At 41.5% G+C, this 21,954-nt stretch overlaps 1 protein-coding gene across 4 annotated transcripts in view; it reads left to right on the top strand.

Moving 5' to 3' along the window:
• Window positions 1-2,082: 2,082 nt before the first annotated feature.
• Window positions 2,083-21,954, top strand: part of STAT4 (signal transducer and activator of transcription 4) — a 42,214-nt gene continuing 22,342 nt past the window's right edge. For 3 of the 4 annotated variants that reach the window (XM_075756200.1, XM_075756199.1, XM_075756197.1), the window contains exons 1-5: window positions 2,083-2,188; window positions 4,747-4,875; window positions 6,418-6,562; window positions 19,560-19,658; window positions 20,455-20,547. In XM_075756200.1, the coding sequence (XP_075612315.1) occupies window positions 4,748-4,875; window positions 6,418-6,562; window positions 19,560-19,658; window positions 20,455-20,547 (465 nt within the window). In that variant the 5' untranslated portion in view covers window positions 2,083-2,188; window position 4,747. Of the gene's footprint in view, window positions 2,189-4,746; window positions 4,876-6,417; window positions 6,563-19,559; window positions 19,659-20,454; window positions 20,548-21,954 lie in introns of those variants that run through there. The other variant, XM_075756201.1, reaches the window with a different exon arrangement.

Below are 21,954 nucleotides of genomic sequence, written 5' to 3'. Positions count from 1 at the left end.
CACAAGCTTATCCATACACAGCAAAGCATGTGAAAATCAGCTGCCTTAGAAGATGATAAAGATTCGCCAAATGGTAGAGAACAACATTTGACAAAACTCCAGTTGATCCCTATGATTAATTATCACATACACAAAATGACAGTATGCAGTCCTATGGAAATAATATAAAATATGTGCGAGTGTATGTGTTCTGAATGAAATGCCAGGATATCCATCAGCAAAACCAGAAACGTAAGCAAAATGGAGCTGTATAGCTTCCTATGCTTGCTGAAATCTAGAGGACAGATGGCAGGTCTGAGCAGAGACTTGCCAAACTCTGGCTATATTTGAGGACTGACCTCTTCAGACAAAGAGCAAATCTGACATTCAGTCTGGTCCCCAGCTCCCAACAAAAGGCAGTAAAAATATTGTTATTCTGCTCTAGTGTCAGCTCTTTCGAGCCAGTGGCAGCTGAGTTAAATCAGAACCAAGAACAGCCACTTACAGAAGTCAAAATGCAATTTGGGACTAGATGCGCGTCTGGTTATGAACAGCAACAGAAGCATTCCTCTGGCCTTATACGCCTAGCTTTCATTTCTGGGTTGTAAATCTAACGTGGTTTTGCACTCTGACCATTTAGCCAAAAAAAAAAAAAAAAAAAAAAAAAAAAAAAGGCTGAAGAAAATCCTCTAGTCCATAATATCCTCATCTCACTTGAAAAAGGTAATGAACAAATATGCAATGATACAACACAAAAGAATAACAGAAATAGTCTACTGAAATATGCACTGAACCACACAATTCTATAAATCAGGATTTTGCAGACTTCTGGTATGATCCCGGCTCTCTGTATACAAATGCACCTGAAAAATTGCTACATGCTATTAAAGATAACACCAAATCTCATTTCAAGCACATGTACGTGAATGTGATGTCTACCTAGCCAATACTCTGACACGAATCAGCTGCTGACACCTGTATACGATCTTCTAGAAGTTGCCTGCGTAACAAAGCTTCTCATCTCACTTTCAATTCTCTCTCTGCTCTACCTGGAAAATACAATTACACATCAATAGAGACACGCACCTTCCTCTAACTGCATCTCCAGCACCTGGCTTTTTCACATGAACAAGGTTGGACGTTCCTCCCAGCGCACAGAGAGCGTAATACCACTCAGCCGGCTTGCTAGCAGGTTCTGTAAGCATGCCGCTTACTCCAGGTTTGCACAGCCTGACGCAGAAAAGCCTTGCTCATGACTGGGGTTTCTGGTAAGACAAAATATGACAAAAAGAACAATAGTCACTCAAAAGGATCCTCTTTAGGCCAGATTGCAGCTGATTTGCATCACACCAGAGCCATGATCCTACCCCTCAACCTCCGTGCTGAGGTAAGATGGATTTGAAACGGGCATGATTTAGTGTTTTCCACTCACGTTGGTTTTAGCAGCATTCCACTCGCTATTGTAGAAATCCTCTTTCCAATAATATACTACTTTAGGGTAGAAATACTTAAAGAATATCTCTATTGCTGCAACCTTTGCTGTAAGAATATTATTTAGAGATACGACGTTGGATCGTTAACTTCTTAGGACAGGGACTAAATCCTTTATCTAGGATGCTCCTGCATCCCAGGTACTACCTAAATGAGGAAAGCCGCAGGAAGCCACAGCGCATGTTGTTTCCATGCTCTGCCACCAAACTCCTGGAAGGACCACCCTTTGCCTCCTAACTGGGGCTCAGTACAGCAGAAGTGGGGTGGTGGGTACGTGCAGGGGGAAGCTGCTGGCTCCACGCCCCTCGGCCCAGCAGCAGCCTGGCTCCCCAGGGGCGATGGCCCCTGCACGCCGGGCCCCACAGTACAAATTAGAAAGGGTTTAGTGCTTTTTAAGCCTCCTGAAGACTAACAATCTCCTTCCTCCTCGACACTTCTAGATAACTGCCGTGACTCCAGTGTCTCTGACGCCCGCCCCGCACGTCTCACAGCCCCTGAGGCACGGCTGTACCGAGTCCCCGGCGGGCCTGGCGTTTCTTTGTGGGCTTGCGAGCGCTCGGTAGATCGCGGAGCCCTCCGCCGGGCCCGGCTGACGCACAGGAAGGCCGCTGCCGGCGGGGCCGGGGGCGGGCGCGCCATAAAGCGGGCGGCGGGGGCCGGGCGGGCAGGAGGTGAGCCGCCGCCGGCAGCAGGGCTCGGCAGGGACCCGCTGGCGCAGGCAAGTGGGGAGCCCCGGGGGAACGGGGGGGCGCGGGGGGCCGGGGCCCTAGCCGTACCCCCGCCGGCGGGACGGAGCGCGGGCGCCCGGGCCGGCGGCCTCTTGCCGCGCCAGGCGTTGGGAAGGGCGAAGCGGTTCTCGGGCGGAGGGACGAGAGGAAATTCACGTAACGTTTAGCATAGCGGGTACCGTTAGGGAGAGACTCGCGGGCAAAACCAGCAGCACGTAAGCGAGCCCTTGGCCACGGAAAAAGCGGGACGTGAAGCAGCAGCGCTATCGCAACTACCCACGTCTTACTGCTGGCTGCGACATGGCACCCCTTCTGCTGGCTGCCTTCAGGGGCCATCCAGAACAGACCGCAACTCTCCGAGCTCTTTAACTTGCGGTGCCACCTCTTTCGCGCAAAGGCAAGACGGATGCCAGGCCGTATCGTACCGAGGATGGTACAAAAATCCCGGTACAGACCGTACCCATGTGCCATGCAAGGGCTTACACACGTGAGCATCCCTGCGCGCTGCGCAGAGGGCCCGAGGGGCTACAGCCGGGGCAAAAGCTTGCCTTATTGTCATCTAAGGAAAAAAAGAAAAACAAGTTTTCTTACTAATCTCTTTAGGAGATCATAATCACCAGAATTCACCAGAAATTGCAATAAAAACTCCCACTGAAAGTAAACAGGCTTGCAAATCTTTTTTTTTTTTTTCTATGAACATTATTAATGCATCATGATTTGGTTCCTTGTATGTACCTCAAAATAAGGTCTGTGATTCTTTGGAACTATCAGCATAGCAGCACAGTGAAACACTCCTGTGTGTTACTCCTTCTCAGCAATTTAAAGAAACAAAGTAAATGTTCAGGCAGTATTTTTTTTTTTTTCCTCTCTGAACAGGAATAATAAAGACAAGGGAAATGTTGCTGGGCACATTTCCACTGACGTTATACAGCATCCTTCATACCACACACAGAATTGTCCCATCCAGCCTTTGTTAAGGAGAAACTAAAACTCTCACTTTTACTTTTGCATAAATAAGTACTCAGGACTCTGTTACATCTTGAGATATTTCATCTCCTTTTTTTTCCCTCTGACTTAAGAAAATGCAAAATGAAAGACCACAGCATTAAAACTATGATGTATTCTCTACTCCAAACTGTTGACATTCTGAAACTATGATTCAGAATAGGAAATAGAAAAGCTGTTTATAAAAAGGTCAACTTTCTATAAAAATGTCACTTTTGATGAAATCTCATCTTTTTTTCAGGAAAAATTTCTATCAAAAAATGTTCTAACAGTTGTAATATGTTGACCTACTGCAGTACCATCTGCAGTCCATGGCTGGATTTTCTGGAGCTTGTTAACACCAACCAACCAACCTAAGGAAAGGGATGATGACCTCTGGTACGGGATCAGGGTGTGGGCAGAGCCCACTCGAGGACAGAGATCCCAGGGCACAGGTCCTAGGACATCCCTCTTCTCTGCTCATCCACCATGGTCTGTTCCCAACCCTACCACTGACGTTTTACCCACATGCCACATCAAGAATTATAGCCTGGCATGGCCTGCCCTGAGGCAATGTTTTATCTTTAGTCTTTCCTGCATTGAAAAAAATCACAATGAAAATGGTGTTTTCACTAGTGGGATTAATGAAGATGTTGTGCAACCCTAGAGTGCAGGTATCAGAAAGGTAACGTTCTCCTAAACGGAGAGAGTGTCACTCAGGCTGAGATGCCTACGTGAAGAGCCTGCTCACCCAAAGCAATCTCTTTAGGCCATAGAGAGGAGCAGGTGTTAATTCCGCCCGCCTAAAATCTGGAATAACCAAGCTTCTAACTCCAGTAACTCAGTAAACAGTCAAAACTTACTTGGGATAGTTAATTCAGTAAGAATTTCAGAGCCTGTCATTAGGTGATGCTACTCTTGCTTGTCTTACAGTTTTCATGTGACTTTACGCTTCCCAATCTTTTTTTCTTTCTGTAGCATCAAATCTCAGGATTGTATGGGAATTAAAAATGAAAAAGATGCACTAGATAAACAATGCAGGTTGTAAAACAAACAGTACTCTCCAAACAGAAGATGTGGGGCTCTAGGAACAGCACAATAACATACAACCATTATAGCTTTAGGAAGAGTTTGAGTGGTATGAATTCACTAAGAGGAGAACGAATTTGTTGCTTTCTACTACTTTTTCACAAGCACAGTTTCACCTGGATTTGAAGAATACAATCCTAAGCTACTTCTCTTGATGAGAGATGCTGTGTAAATCTCCCTGTTTTAAAGGCATCGTACAATACCCCAAAATATTTGCATTAAAGAAGGAAATTAGCAGAGGGGCCCATTCAAGTGTATGAGCTAAACTTCTTTTAATGGTCATACTCACGTTTTTCCCCTCTTCCCTTTAACTGACTGACATTAGTCAAGTACTGTCTGTTTTGAGAAACAGAATAAACAGGAACATTAAAGTACATAATAAGAACTGCAATGAAAATAAGTGATTTATGCACTCTGGATTATTAATTCATATTCACCTTTCAATGGCAAACATGTTTGTTCTTTTCCTTTGCAGTATGTCCCAATGGAGTCAAGTTCAGCAACTGGAAATAAAGTTTTTGGAGCAGGTAGACCAGTTCTATGATGATAACTTCCCCATGGAAATCCGGCACCTACTAGCACAATGGATAGAAAGCCAAGATTGGTAGGATTAAATTTATTCCCTCTCATATGATTTCAGTCATGAACAATTCTTTCATTATCTGGCAGATTTTAGGGTGCTCATTTGTGAACTGTGCAGGCAGCTGCACTCCAAGAACAGTACTCCACTAGTTATGGATTTAGCCCGTTGAACTGTCAAAGTTTAAATTTAAGAAATGGCTGGAGGTGAGGTTTCATTTGAACTTATTCCTAAACAAAATCCAATAAAAATGGTCTAGCAAATTAATGGTATTACAGGTTTTTCATAGGAAAAAAAAAATGCAAGTTAGTTTTCAATGGAAATGTTAAACGTTTATCTCTTGCAGCATAGAATTATTCACTTGTCCAAAATAGCACTTAAAGCTGGATATATAATTTTGGGGAACAAGCCAGCTATTTGCAGGAACCGTTCTCTAGAAGGTGAATTTATGCACAAATTTGGATCGAATTCACTGGATAATTATCTTAAGAAAACTCAGAACTAAATGCCAGAAAAAAAAAAGTTTATATTAGTCGTACCAGAAGGAGACATGTCAATTTTTCAAGCTAAATCCACAAGACTATTGGAGCACTATTGGGGGAAAAAAAAAAAAAATATCTCCTAAGGTATATTATCTTTCCTTACAGTTTATAGCTCAGTATTTATGGGGCTATAGGAACATGGGAAACATTAAAATCTACTTTTTGCCAGATTTAGCAGGCATATCTCAAACAGGCATTTGCCATTTGAGGGGCAAGGAGAGAGAATATCCCAAGGGCAAGGATGCTATGCAGTCCACAGTCTATCTTCCTTGCTAATGTTATTGCCCTTCACTTACCAAGCTGTTCCATAAACAGCAGAACCAGTTCAGCCTGTTCTTGTGTGTGTTTGCGTCCTTTGTCCCCTACGTACCCTTCACCAGCAGCTTCAGAGTCTTCCTGTATCTCCAAATAGTTTGGCCGGGCAAAGGCTCATCTGGTGCCTGGTGTGAAGATATATATCTGCTGACTAGCCATCTGGCTGTTGCCTCCCGCAGCAAGTTATTACTGCCATTTTCCTCAGTGGAGGCACTAATTTGGATTCCTCTCTTCTACCAATCTGCCAGTCTTCTGTGAAATTTGTAAGAACATACTATCTTTTGGACTTCGAGCCCACTGTCAACTTTGTCTGAAACTGGGCAGCAAATCCAGAAATTAAATCTGTGTGACTGAGTGAGAGGGATAGTATGCATAAGCCTTGTTCCCTCTGGGAAGTGGGCTAAAAATATTTAAATATTCACTGGACCAGAGACTACAAACCCCTGGTTGTTTCCCCTCTGGCTGACTCCGTAGCCTGTGCTAAGAACATCCTCACCCTGTCTTTATAGCTGCGTATCTGCATGAATATAAATAAAAGGATCATAAAATCAATTATTCACAAACCTCTAACTACATGCAAGTCACCATACATTTAAAGCCTTTTTTTTGCTGCCTAAATTTCTGAATGGATTATATTTTTCTGTACAGAGAGATGGACACTTCTTACAACATTTTTAACATGCATGGTTCTCATTCATTGATTCTTTAGGGAGGCTGCATCCAACAATGAAGCAATGGCAACCATCCTTCTACAGAATCTGCTAATACAAGTGGATGAACAGCTGGACCGGGTTTCACAGGAGAAGAATCTTCTCTTGATACACAACCTGAAAAGAATCAGGAAGCTGCTGCAGGTAGGTCATTCCTTCAGATGACAAATTGCACACTCTTACTGGTTTCTAAAGGTAATGCCCAACGTCTGCTGAACACAGTTTGTTCCTGTGCACAGCTCAGAGCTGTCCTGGTCGCTATAGGCTCCAAGCAGCTATGGGAAGACCAAGCCTTCAACAAAGAGAATTCAAAATAATAATTCCACTGTCTTACTTTGTGGAACAATAATTCACATTTTAATGTACCTGCTTAGATACAAGTGCTGTGACCTCTTAGCTCTGTGTGTATCTGCGTCTCAGCTCTTCAAAAGAAGACTGTATAGTGCTTATGGATGTTCATGTTTGTCACAAATGTAATTACCACCTTTCAGACACATACAGATATTTAACTATGATTAGCTGTGGTTATCTCAGGAATAAAAGTGCATATTTTGGGCTTAATGCAGCACCCTGAAAAAGGAACCCCAGTAAATCATTAGCACGTTTGCTATTCTATGCTTAGCTGGGATTTTTTGTTATGAATGGCTTAAAGGATTTTCCATTAGGCGTCTGCAAAATGATATTTATTTTGACTGGCTGAACATTTCTCTAATAATTGTTTATCTAAGGCAAAGATTCTCAGAGTTCCACTTCATTAGTCACCTACTTCCTGACATCTATCTCTCTTCTGCATAAAACAGATAGGCATCTGAGTTTAATGAAAGTTTGGGGGTTTTTCTCTTCTTTGATGGTGTTTTCCATAAGTACTTAAATGACAATTATATTGCTTGCAAAACATTTTCTTTATTTGCTATATATACATACACACACAGAGAGGTCTGGAAAATCTTAGCATGACCTTGCCAATTATTTTGTGGCTGTGTGTCTTTCTATTCTTTATCCCTAATGGTGGCCTCTTAAAAACGTGACAATATTTCCATTGCTGCCACTTTTTCCTCCAGTGTTATGCAAGCAGTCTCATGTAACTTGAAACTAAAGTTGCTTTTTATTTCTTTTCTGGTTTGTGTAGCAGCACTATCCATAATTTCAGTACTGCTCAAACAGCAAATTTACTTAACTGCTTTTGGAGTTAACTGCTGAAAGGTTAATCCTGTTATGTCTGTCATGGTCTTGGCACACTTTACCACAGTAGGGCTGAGACAGAGCTGTAGCACCTTACTAAAGGTATTGTCCCACAGTGGCATACACATGGAAAGAGCATTTCAGGGTAGTGAAAAAAGCAGTTGCGTTGTTGTATTCCTGGCTTAAAAGATTGCGCGTTTATGATTGTAGCATCACGAAGCGCACATGCAGGAGGACTGGTATCTGTTTACTTACAGGGTCTACAAAATTAAAGTCTCTCACTGTTCCTTCTCTGCACACCATTTATTTTATTCTAAATTTTTTACCAAAACTTGAAGTAGCAGCTCTGCATGCTCTGTGAAATTTAGCGTACCGAGACAAGTGATCAGGGCTTGGGCACACACACATGAATTTATGTAATAGCCAGTGTGAAAATGGCCAGAATGAAAACCATTTCCTCTAAGTCCTGGCATGTTTGGAAATATATTATGATGTGCTTCCTGAGGAGCACAAAGCAAAGGAGGCTTACTCCAGAAAAGCAAGAGAAGGAGAGTTTTAAGTGATTTCTGATCAAGTGGTTTCTCAGGTGGCAAGGATCTGAGTCGTGATTCCAGAAGAAGCCAAAACTCTCAGGTGTCCCCATTACAACTGTCCAGTGAGGTTACAGTCACCACATACTAGTTACAGCAGCAGAGCCAGCACCAGAGCTGGTCTCTTCCAACAGTGAAGGTCCATGTGGGGTAGCCTAACTCGTCATGCTGGAATTATACCACTTATTAAAAAGGATCTCAGTCTTGAGATTTGCAAGAAAATGTTTCTAGCTAAGCAAAAAAAAAAAAAATACAACAGCTCTCTCCATTGCTAATAACATTGGCCTTTCTCCATTATATAAAGGCAGGAGATAACCTGTATTTTGATAAAAAGCTACTCGTTCCATTTCAAAATACACATGCGAACCACCAGATACTGAACAGCACTTTCACTGTTAGAGCTTTTCCTGATTTCTTATGACCTTTAGCGCTATCACCCACAGTCTATTCTGATTTCCACAATAATTTTGATAGGCTGGAGCAGGACCAGACTCTTGCAATGGGTGGTAGTGGTGGTATTATTATTATTATTTTGGATAAGGCAAATAACTTAAACTAGGTTTTAAGAAATCTGTGACACAAGTATTTTGGATTTTTGTGTGAAATACTATGCTACAACTTCTAATTTTTAGAACATAGGTGATAAATGCATTTTCAGCCAAAGTATGGACTGCATGTCCTACAGAGCTGCACAGGCAGTCTCCTGAGCTTCAGCTGCTAACATTATTTCTTTATTGGTTAGGTAAGTACATCAGGAAAAAAAAAAGGTATAGTAGTTGTAATCAGCTGACATCCTATCCTTGTTATTAACTGTCAAGTATTATTAATGGACTGTGAACTGTACATGACACATACTGCACATGGACAGTATCTGCTGTAATGTCCTTAAATTTGAGTATGCAAATTATGTAATTATGGGTCTAATTCTTTTAATGCATCACTGATTGTATTTTCTTGCTGAATATATAAGAAGTTTGGAACTGGGCATTTGGCTCCGCACCCACAAGCTGGATGCGCTTGCGGGTACCTAACTCTTGCAGTTTGAGCTAGTTTGTGACAGTTTCATGAGACAACGCCAGAAAAAGGTGACTGATGTACACAGGACAGTGCCAAGGTCCCTTTCATCCCAACATGCCACCTAGAGAAAGGGAAACTGGAAGGGTACGCTGTAAAACTAGCAAGGTTTTTCACTGACTTTGATGGAGGAAAGATTGGGTTCCTAAATAGGAGAGGAAGCTGCATTTGTAAACATCTTTTCATTTCTGGTGACTCTGCGAACAGCATTGGTTTGACTTTCTCTGAAGGTTAGTTACCATGAGCCCACCTTTATCTCTGCTTTGCTCTCTAGCGCAAGCACTTCTTTGAAATTTCACAGTTCACTCCTCTTCCTTCCCCTCTACACCACACACACAGACATACAGACACACTGACAACGTGCACAAACACACACAAAGCTGCTCGACTTCAATACAGGATCTGAGTGCAAAGTTTGTTCATCATGTTGAGCCAAATTGTGTTACAGAATTAGGTAATACTTGTCAAACCAGGTAATGCTGGAAACTAGCATTTATCACTAAGGATGCAGACTAGTACATTGAGCTATAGCATAGGTTCCTAAATACTACGATGATAGTGATAGTAAAATAATTAGAGGACACACAAAAGCCATTCAAAAGCAACCTGCAGTTCTTGACAAAAGGCAAAATGAGGGACTAATGTTTAATTAGAAATACAACTAGATCATTAATGAAGAGCAGCCTTAGAAGAGGAAGCAATGCACACTTCACAAATGGCTTGGGCAGCTGTTCGCTAGACAGCAAAGGACTCGTTAGGATCAAGATTCCTGGTGCTGTTACTGAATCTAGAGAGAATTATGCCTACAAGTTACCAGCACCACAGCCAAGCACACCCCATCTGAAAAATCTCCCTGGGATTCATTTTTGCTATAAAACAGAGAAAATGTTCTATTCTGAGCTTCACCTGCAACATCTTTACAGAAACATCTTAGTTGCTCCATGAAAATAACGATGGTAGTAGTGGAAGAAGTGACAACCTGCCTGCTTCTTGTAGTACAGTAACTTGCAGTACAAAGCTTTGGGCAATCTTAGGTGTCGTGAAGGGCAAAGAGGAGAAGTCTGAGCAGGAAGGTGGCTCTGCCCGGCACCCTTGCTGTTAGGCCACAGGCACCATCCCTATTCTCTCACCGTAACAGAAATAACTGTGGAACGTGGCGTTTCTGCTCAGACTGTTGACATTTCCAAAATTATCTTGAGGCAAAAAGAAACGTTGACCAGGAAACATGCAATTTGACAAACTTATAAGCACTTGAAAAAGTGCTGAGAAACTTAGCTAAGCAGCTGAGGTTACTGCTAGCTCTCAGTAATTTGCTTCTCTATCTATTTCTTGCTTTCATTGAAACATTGCTTCCTGATATTAATCTGGTATAAATGCATATATTATATTAAAACCAGGCTCAGTGGTTTAGGTTAAAATCCTTCATATTTACTTCTTGCATTATTATCACTTCTCTAGTCAGTAAATTGGATTCATTTTTACAGCAGAGGAGCCTTTTGTTGCTGTGGTCTTCGGTGGGAGACAGCACAGCACAGCACAGTGATTCGCTAAGGTTAAATTCTCTGTCCGTCTTCTGACAGAACTCCTGCTCCCCCCAGCAGCTGCTCTGGAAAGGCATGAGGAGGGAAAATGTTTGGAGGCAGTGAGGGAAAGAGGGGGCTGGGAACTATGTCTGGGGTTCTTTCTCCTGCTTAAAACCTAGATGGAGAAAAGCAAAGCAGGTTAGTCACAAGGAGATGGTTTGTGCTGTTGCCATGACAACAAGATGTAAAGGGCAGATGTTAAGCTCAGAAGAGCTGCCTATCGCTTCTAGGAACTAAACTGCAGATGCAACAGTCTACGCAACCTTAGCCCATGAACAATTAGCTCTTAGTTTTCAGAAGGAACGTTTTTAAATGACAGCATACCTGCCCCTGATGTAAGCCTCTGTGCAATACAGGAGTAGATCTAGCACACAAAGACTACTGGTGAAATATAGAGACACTCGTGTAAGGCAGGCACTGTCCGTGTTCCTGACTCGGGTGCCAAAATCTTTGGTTAGGGGCGAGCAGCTGGGCTGCAGTGCACCGGGGAGCCTCGGCATAGCCTGGGAATCAGCGATGGCACTGTGCCCCAGTGTCCCACCGCTCCATTTCGGAATGGTGCTGGCGGACGATTGCCTGTGGGTCTCCGAGTACTCCAGGGATGTTCTTCCCTGCTCCAGCTCCAAGCTGGGAAGTTGGAGCACTCAGCAGGTACCTGGATGCAGCCTGGCCCGTGTGCGGGCTCAGGTGAGCTCCCAGGAACCGAAGGGCCACTGGCTGTCCTGCGCACTGTGGTGGGGGCGCGACAACTACATCAGGAAAAGGCAGAAATTCCCAGAATCATCCTACTCGTCACTGAAGCTCTCATTTAAGCTCTAGTCTCAAAATAACTTTTGAAAGCTATCCCTTCTCATTAATGGCAACATGCATCTGTGTCACATCACTGTTTACGGTATTCAGGGGAAAATCTGATTACATAAATCTTCCTTCGTAAAAGTGAAATAACAGAGTTCAGGAATAGGAAGAAGGGCTGCTCTGCTCATTTACCATTGAAGCCTGAGTTAATGAGTATACTGTGTGCTCTGGGGAACGATTTGCTGTAAATGATGTATATTCATGATACTGATTTAATACAGCAGATTCTCAGGTATTGGTGAACTTTACCCACTCACCAGCCCTGCTAGAGCCCACGATGAGGGGAGGGCACGCAGGGGGGATTCTGCGTGAACGAGCAGGTCTGTGCACACACCATCAACACCTTGGGGTGTGCCTACAGAGGCAGAGGGCAGGGAAGATCACCAGATTTGCCAATTCACACCAAGCAATTATACCCGAACGAGCTTTTTGGAAGCACTATGGTTATACTATGAAGTTGGGAAATAATACTTTAGTTATGTTTCTTCCTCTTACGCAGCCCTACTTTTTTATAGAAAGATCTGGAATAGCATCTGAAAGTATCTTCTGTCAGCCTAATCAACATCAATTAACATTATGGCATGCCTTTCCATATAAAATTCACCCTGCTTCCACGTAGTACAAATAGCACCTTACTTTACATGATGCTACTTTCAACAGTAACACAGAAAAGTGTTCCTGATTCTGTTTCAGGTTCTCAGTTATACTGCACAGCCTGTTTCCATCTGTAATGGGAACTGAACACCTTTGTGCCTCTCCAGATAGAACTAAAGTGAACATACAAAGTTTTTTATTTTAGGTCAGGTGACTGTTTACGCAAGTCACTGTACCAGAAAGGTACGTGCATGAGGGATCCTAAGATTATTTATTTCAGTGCATCAAAGAAAGTGGACAAAATAGCATTAGATCTGAAATAGGACATTCCAGTTGGTACTTAACAAACAATTCTAATAAACACTGTGCTGAGAAACAGCTGCGAAGAATGGAAACATAGCCATTGATGTTTAAGTTGCAGTTTCCTGTTAAAGCTTACAACAGGGTGAGAATGGAACAAAATAGAGAAAGTTTCTGATACACCACAGAAGATCCATTTCAAAATGTTATTTACATGTATTTAGTCCTCGCGTAACCTGCCACATCAACAAAGCAACAAATTATAGTAGGAAACGTGCTTTAAACCAATGTGCCCTGCTGTCTAATACAATTCAGATCGGTTTTTCATATCAGCATCTTGCCCCCAGTGAGTTTTCCAGTTCAACCATTAAAGCTGTTTACAAAAAATTTGGCTTACAAATGGGGAACCCCGCACAGAAGTCTGTCTGCTAAAGCAGCTAGCTGTCTGCTGTTAGTGATCACTGGCTGGTGACTGCACATCGGCTAAGAAAGATTTTTAAAAATGCTTGACACCAGACCAAAAAAAGGTTACTTATTAGAAGCAAAGTATTTTGAGTTCCTAGTTATTATTTGAAGAATTTCTAACAATTTAGAAACATTTCAGTTTTGTTTTGTAGAAAGATTAAGAGTTACCTTACAAACAGAAGTAACAAAAACCAAGGAAACAAATGAAGCAACCTCGTGTGGGCTTTGTTCATTCTGGAGTATTAAGGGCCCAGTTGCAGTCAAACATCTGCCTGAGAGATTAGTTTATAATATTCAGGTCTTTGTGTCCAGAAGATGGAGGGAAAAAAAATAAAGGAAAAAAAATAAGTCCTCTCTCTTCCACTGTTCTACCTTTTTTTTTTTCATAGGGAACACTATACTTTTATTTATTCTGAAATAAATCTCATTTAAATAAGAAGCATCGCTACATTATTCATCTCCCGTAGCATCCCAGCTCTACTGCCTCATGATGAGACCTACAGCCATATATTTTCTGTAGCTATATCTCACCCTACCTGCCTAGAAATCTCCATTTCTATAGACCACCCCTTGACCAGTTTTAGTGTCTATTGGGAGGGACTCAGCAGTGGAATTTGGGGGCAAACTGCAAAATGGACAATAAGATCTGTCTTCACAGCATATTCGCTGTGCTTTGATAGCTTTGCCTATTGCAATTTGGTTGCACATGCCCTTAGGAAAAAAAAAAAGTTAAAAAAATCTACGATATTTTAGAAGTTATGCATTATACAATATGAGAACAGCAGAATTACAACATTGCAGAATTATGTATTAAGGACTACCCACACACCATAGGCGTTGTCTAAAACAATGAGTTTGCCTTTAAGTTTTCTCATGTATTTTGAGAAGGGGAAGGGGAAATCTAAAAATAAAAGTCTAACAAGAGCAGTCTAAATAGATAGTGTCACAGGTACTTCCTCTTAAAGTCCTAGATAAAATAGAGCCTTCTTTCTATTAGAAAAGGATTTTTTGGTAAGAATACTGCCTGTTTATACACAGGCTTTCAAAAACCTCCCAAGCACTTTACCTATACCAGGGTACCACAAGGTCTGACACTTTCTTTGTATTCTAGTACTGTCTTCATTAGACTTTCTGCCTGGATGCATAAACCAAGGTAGAAAACAAATCAAGGCAAAATGTTGTTTGTCATATTTGAAGGTGAAAACGGGAAATAAGTGTGGATGGTTATGCCTTCCCACCCACGTGTTTCTTTGAGATACAACTATACCAAAGTTTTTTATGTTTCAAAAATAAAATTATATACAAAAGGTTTTTTAATTGCATGAAAGATGTGATATCTGCTTATCCAGAAAGATGCTGAATATCAGACTTAGTAAAATAAGTATATCACAAGTGAGCAACAGGGAAGGAAATGTATTTTTGCTTGACTTTGTAATCCTGTTTCCTGTCTCTCCGTGTCCCACCTCCCTTCCATTAGCCTCTCTAAATACTCATTCAACTTCAACAAATACATCAACAGTCATACTAGTTAATGGTTCCACGCCTCCGGTAAAGCTCTTGTGTACAATTAAAAGGCTCAAGCAGGGTTTTTCTAGCAGAATGAAGGAAAAAGAAAATACGGCTGATTTTTTTGATAGTTTAAAAAAAAGGGAAAAAAAAAAAAAAGAGAAAAGCGGGGAAAAATCAACCAAATTCTGAAACATTTTTTTCAGAATTCAAAAGCACTAAAACCTATTCAAGTCCTTTTTAGGTCACCTTGAAAACCAGGAGATAACCAGGTGAACTCCTGCCTGGCTTTCTAAAGGTTGCACAGCACATCCTTCTACGTGACAAGTAGAGACCAACGGTCGTTCATACCCGATCCTCTACGCTAATCGCTGCAAACAGACTCAGGATACTCAAGCAGCGCATATACAGTATTCATTCATAGAAGCGCACTATAGAGAAACCTTTGACACATGAAAAGAAAGCTGGCCAGTATGACTGTGGCTGGGAGTTATCCACTTTGTGATGGAGCTGCCCACAGGAAAACAAGCTAAATTTTGGAAAATTTAAAAAAAATGGGAAGAAAAGAAGAGTAAGAAAATTAATCTCTGTTGTAGATTTCTTCATTAGTCTCAGGAAAAGCAGTAAGTTTCAGATACTAAAATTGACAGTCATTTGTTCTTTTTAAAAGCACATTTTAAAGAGTCATAATACGTATTTTAATGTTTCTCCATGATCTTACAACTTACAAAATCAAATTTTGCATTTCTCCAGCCACTGTTTCGTGCATCTTAACATATCCCAAATAGTTCCAGCTGTTTTAAAATTTGGCTAAAGAGTCTAAACTCTGCACACCAAAATGTCTAAATTGTTTTTGCAGAAATGCCTCTTTGTATTTCTTCATGATCTAGTAAGGTACTATGACAATAGATGTCTCTGAAGTCAAGAGAGTGCATGCTGGGCATGCAGGAAGGTTTTCTCCTGAGGAAATTTCATCAGCATTCAGAGAAAATTTTCCCCTGTTCAGAATGAAAGTTTAATTTCCCCTGTTTGCTTAAATTCAGCATCATGCTGGTAGTTATTGAGAAGAATCTAGTCCAAACAAGATCATTTGTTGTAAATCATGATGTGGAAGACCTCATAAAAATGGAAGAGTGGAGAAAGAAAATTTCTAACAACAGAATTACAGTAAAGTTAGCAGATAAGACTAACTTTTCCATTTGAAATTTCAGGTGGAAAGTGAATCCTCAATTTCTCTTTGTTGGTATTTATCAAAAGACAATTATAAGTTTTCTCTGCAAATATCTAAACTTAATAATACAATTTTGCATAACTACAGAATCCACACCCTTCCTCCTTTCCTGGCTGCCAATACTCATGTCACATTAAGTTAGGATTCCCCATGTCAAGCCTTTTTTTGGTTAAATTTCCTTTATTTTCCAACTTTTACTACTCTTTCAATGATAGGAAATAATTTTCAGTTAGTCATTCAGAAGCCAAAGTCATCTTGAGCAACCTCTGCCCTCAACCAAAGACAAAATGGAAGTGCAGAGCAGCAAGAGTTGGCAGTAGACAGGTAATAAGGGAACACCGAGCGGTGCGTTCTGAAGTGTAATTACGCCTGAGATGTATGAAACGGGGGGAGAAAAAATTCAGTGTTATTGCTTTGACGGAGTCAAACACATTGGTTATTGTGACTTTTAGTAATTGTTATTTAGTAAGTTACAATTATTGAGATATTTGATGCTACAACTTATTTACTATTTATCAATTTATTATTGTTGAGTTGCCATCAATCTGCTAGATGACTGCAAAAGAGCCTATCGATACAGCATATATTGTACAAATACAGCCGTTCTGGGAGAGAGAGGCTCAAGGCTGAGAGAAGGGGATGCCCACTCAGGCTGGGGCACACTGCTCAGCTCCGTGCCAGCTGTCCAGCACATCTGTCTGTCGGAAAGGCAAGACCCAACCCTGGCCTTCAATCGCAAGTGTTGATGCTGCAGATCCACCGCTACTCCAGCTCTTATCTGAGGGGCTGCAGCTCCGGGAGGGCAGGCGGCAGTTCTCCATCGACCTGCTGCGTGTCTGCTCGCACTGAAGCAAGTGGGGTTGAACAAGCAACAGACAGGCACGAGTATGGGAATTGCTACGGGCACAGCTTACTACTACAGCTTTACCAGTTAGAGAAGAAAGAAGAAAAAAAGGGGAAAAGAAGAAAAAAAGGGGAAAAGAAGAAAAAAAGGGGAAAAGAAGAAAAAAAGGGGAAAAGAAGAAAAAAAGGGGAAAAGAAGAAAAAAAGGGGAAAAGAAGAAAAAAAGGGGAAAAGAAGAAAAAAAGGGGAAAAGAAGAAAAAAAGGGGAAAAGAAGAAAAAAAGGGGAAAAGAAGAAAAAAGGGGAAAAGAAGAAAAAAAGGGGAAAAGAAGAAAAAAAGGGGAAAAGAAGAAAAAAGGGGAAAAGAAGAAAAAAGGGGAAAAGAAGAAAAAAGGGGAAAAGAAGAAAAAAGGGGAAAAGAAGAAAAAAAGGGGAAAAGAAGAAAAAAGGGGAAAAGAAGAAAAAAAGGGGAAAGAAGAAAAAAAGGGGAAAAGAGAAAAAAGTGACGTTCCACTTCATCTCTTGATTCAGATGGTTTTCTCTTAATGAAACAAAGAAAAAGAGACAGAGAAAGAGGTTTTTAAAACTTTTTTGCATATGAATAGTATCTAGAAATGCTAGGAAAGTCCCTAATACCTGGCATTTTTTGTGGGGGATTTTAAAACATCCCACTGTCAGAACTTTTTTTTTTACACGTGCCTCTTCTACATAAATACATTTTCCAGCTCCAAAAGAGGATTTTTATTTCTTCTGGACTTCGTTAAATAGCTTTTGACTCCTTTTTGTCACAGGGCAAAGTCTAAAGGCAACCATCAACCCTTAGAGTCCTCGAATTCTGTCGGGCAGCGGTAAGCTGGGACTAAAAACTCCTCAAGCTTTGTAGCTTCAGATAGCCTGCAGATACCAGCGTGTGGTATGGTCCTCATATACCAGCCATCTATGTGGAAAGTAGGACTCTGTTTTACCAGCAAAAAAATAACACCAACAAGCAGAAATTAAGAGACGTTAACTGAGGAATTAATATACACATCAGTGGATTTACACCAGTCGCAGATTTCTCACCACAGTTTTATCCCAAGCCTTATTAAAAACTGGACTTTGTTTCTGTCTAATCAAGGTGCAGATAGATGGGACGAGCTTAGCGGTACAACCCACTGCAGCTGAAACAAGGCAGGCCTGTTCTCCCCTCTCCTGACTTCACGGGGCCTAGTCCTTAACAGCAAACTCATCCTTTGCTGAGCAGTTTCAGTCCACCGAAGAGCAGAAAGCCTGTTCAGCAAAAAAGCGCGAGTGGTTTCCATCCCTGTTAGCAATGTGGATTGGCTCACTAACGAGTCAGACAGGCACCGGGCTGGCACGGGACAGCCAGGAGCAGGACCACTCTTTGCAGCAATTAATTTACTCCAGCTGTTGCTGTTGGATCCTACCATTACCTTACTTCGTCATGAAGCTCCGCTCTTCATCTTTTGCAGGAAGATCGTAGCCATTTCCCACATTCCCTTCCCAAAGTTACATCCCAACACTATACAGAGACAGCTTGGGAATACACTGGATAAAGGGGACTACGGATATGTTCCTGGACCTGAGGTTCAGTTGTGCTCAAGGAAGCGCGCAGCGAGAACACGATTACTACCTTTATAGCCAAGGTAGCTGGCTAGCCACAGAAGCTGGCAGGGAGAAGGGAGTAAGGGCAGAGCTTTGGCACCGGAAATCAGCAGTGCACCCCGAATGTTAAATTCCCCCCTCACTGCCCAGCAAGGAGCAGGCAGGCAGGGAGTGCTTAGTGCTTCACCTGAGACACAGTGTGCCCTGCGGTAGTGTTACTCACCGCTTCTTTTTTCTATCAGATGCGTTCACACCCTTGTTTCTAATACAGTAATTGTGAGGAGATATCAAAAAATACAGCATCAATTTAGGAATGTATAAACTTACTGTGCCACATTCAGAGAAAGCAAGAATAAATGAAGATCTGAGCGGCAGCAAAATATGATGAGAATAAAAAATAAAAAATAAAATAATAATAAAAGCTAATCAGAAGGAGGTGAAAAGAGAAAAAAAATCCAGAAGTGGAAACCATACAGGAAAAGAAATAAACCGGGTTAATTCTAATGAATGGCTGAAGACTGTATGAGCACTGAATAAAGGGCATCTGAATGAACGATACATGATTATTCAGTAAAAGGCATGAAGGGTATTGAGAAACACAGAACAAAAACATCACCGTGAAAGATGCTGCTTGAGAGTCCTCAATCGTTCCAATTTGATAAATACAGCACAAACCAATATTTGTTCAAATTGTGCCCACTCCTCCATCACGCATCAGCAATTCTGCACCTTATTTATGGTGATGTAAAAATAGAGACTTTTGGGGTTCTTTGGCTTGGGACAAGAGCTGCTTCTTCCTTCATCTTAGGCACGTTATTTGTTGAAGGAGAAAAGTTGTTCATAGACATTAAAATATTAGTCTTCTGCATTTTGCTGAGGAGGCTTTTCTGCTTGCGTCATTACCGTATTGATACGCTTACAATTTTTTGTTGGCAGAAGTGCTACATGATAACAGCAACATCCTATTGAAAATGGAAGACACGATAAAATCGCGCACAGAGTAGGCTGACAGGAAAGCCCTTTCAAAACAGCTGTGTTAGCAGTGGAGCAATTTGATCTTCAAATGATGTACATCTCAGAGTTGTATCTTTATAATCTCTGTAGAACGTTGTTAAGAATATTTTATGACAATGGTACTAACTGACCCTGCACTGCAAGGCTGAACCAGCACGAACAAAGGGCAAGAGCAGCAGGGGAGTCTTTTCCACCCGCACCAAGCTCTAGCTCATAGACACTGAAACACGTTGTTTGTGATTTCCAGAGGGACACCCTGGATTCCAAATTTTTTAAAGCTGTATTTATTTGTGCTTGCAGGGCAAATATCACGGTAATCCCATGCATATAGCAGTAATCATCTCAAACTGTTTAAGAGAAGAAAGAAGAATATTGGCTGCAGCTAGCATGCCTGTACAGGTAATGAATTACATTTCGTTAATCCGCCCCATGTTAATATGCTCACATGCTTTTAGGACCAAATCCTGTCCTCTCATTCCACTGGAGTGATTTGTGTGTACTAGGGGTTGCCAAATGTTGCCCTTTAAACTCATGTTTGTGCTTCATTAGTGACTCTACTGCTGCAAACATTGCTATAGGTGACTTCTATGTCACGGCTAATCTTCAAAGACTTTAATCTGTGGGAAAGGCTTTAAAGAGATTATTCTGTGCAAAAAAACAGATGTGTATATTTTAAATTATGGAAGGCATTCATTCATATTAATTATGCAATGCAAAAGACATTCCATCAGATATGTTGCAAAGGCACTGATAGTTTTTACGTTGTTTGAAGAAAGACACTTTAAAATTACATATAAAGCCTAATTTGGGGAAATTGTTACATGGTTAAAACCCAGATAGAATTTTTAAGTCAAATGTGTTCTTTTTAATCACCTGTGGATACAGTACATATTCTTATATGAGTATTGTGACACAGGTCTTTTTCAGAAATCTAACAGTTACGTTTCAGTTTCTTTAATTTACTAGATGTTTAACATTTGCAGTATACCCACACCCTTTCACCTTTTGGATTTGAAAGTTAAAGCAGCCTGGGTTTTGCATCTGTGGAACTAAACAGATTTGTCTGTTTACCCCAGTCTCCAGCTGGTTACAGACCAGCTTCTGAATGCCCTCTCTATGCTACAACTTGCAGTACAGTTACTATCACTTGTTATTGTTACTCATCCACCATTATCTCTTCATCAATGTGTTCCAGGGGCCACTGGAAAAGTCTCTGCAGAACTCCGTGGTTTCAGAACGGCAACGAAACGTAGAACACAAAGTGTCAGCCATCAAGAACAGTGCTCAGGTATTTTTTTGTCCTGTTTGCTGTTTACGCAGCCAGGATTGTCAGACAGACGTACCTGGACTATCTTTAAGCTGGGTAGCGCGAATACTTTTTCTAACAAGCTGCGCCGACCATTTTCCATTATTCTGAGGACCTCAGCCCAGACTAACTACCTAGGACATACCTGGATCCTCAGGTTTTTACAGCTGCTCTGGGTTCAGCGTGAGAGCTCCCTATTTTAAAGCTGTCAGACTCATCCCTATGCGAGTTGCAGGCAGACCTCCAGTGCAGTTAAGAACGTACCTACTGTCTCTGAAGAGATGTGAGGGTCAGTAAATGTATTGCTGCAACTTCACCTCTTTTAGTTGGGTCAGCAGCACTTAGCCTTTGTGACCTCTGAGTCACGTACCAAGATTTTTGCAAACCTGAAGGCTACGTGACATAATTACGTGTTTTGGAAACGCGAGGGGAGAAGAACATTGGGGACTGATGATAACAATTCTCCATACCATTGCAGGGCAGAGCCAAACCTGTAGCTATGTCCCACAGAGACCCTAAAGCTCGGTCAGAGAATACCTGCCCATTCAGTTCAAGGCAGGATAAGGATTCAGATTGCCCACGGCCTTTTTTTTTATCCCAGCCCCACTTTCAGCTTTGCAGCAGTCTCAATGTGGAAGTTATAATCAAAATACCTGTCCGTATGCCCCTCAAGAGCAATGCTTTTGGTATACTGGAAAGAGGCCCCAGTAGCATTCCCTCATCAGTGTCTCCCTAGATGGGGAAGAAGGGTTAGAGAGATGAAACCCTTAAAAGGATAAAGCTCGCTTTAGAAGAATCCCATACGAGATCTCCATGTATAAAGTTATAAGAGTAGCAGAACGAAAGCAGACAAAGCTGCAACCCAGCAGCCTACGGCGCTGCTTCTCCTGCCGGCGCGGGGAAGCGCAGCCATTCCTGAAAGACCAGTGAAAATGAGAATCATTTCTAGATATGAAGGTTTTTAGTAGGCAATTAAGTTGAACACAGAAATCAGCCAGCTCCTTGCGTATGTAATTTCATACCTTACACATATAATTTAAAAGTTTAGTCTCCAAAATAAAGAGGAAACCAGAATGGCTAATTCTGTGTGTCCTCATTTAGGAAATGAGTTTTTGTATTTTCACAGACGCTCAAGGTGCATATCTCAGGGAACTAAAAAGGATTATTTATGAGTTGCTAGTAGAATCAAGGCTTCCTAGAAACAGCACAGAAACAGACCTTAGAAGTAAACCAGATGATTTTCTGCAGTTTTATTTTCCTTCTTTTGATGTGTCTTTTTTTGAATTGTCATTGGTTACTAGAAAACGCCACCTAAACTTTTTGCAGTACGTATGAAAACAAACCCTTGCAGAAAGCCAAAGCAGCAACAACATTTCATTTCTTTACCCA

The sequence above is a fragment of the Balearica regulorum genome, chromosome 6, assembly GCF_011004875.1.
Source record: "Balearica regulorum gibbericeps isolate bBalReg1 chromosome 6, bBalReg1.pri, whole genome shotgun sequence".
NCBI classification, from domain to species: Eukaryota; Metazoa; Chordata; class Aves; order Gruiformes; family Gruidae; genus Balearica; species Balearica regulorum.
The sequence above is the reverse complement of the archived record's forward strand: the minus strand, read 5'-3'. Positions and strand labels throughout refer to the sequence as shown.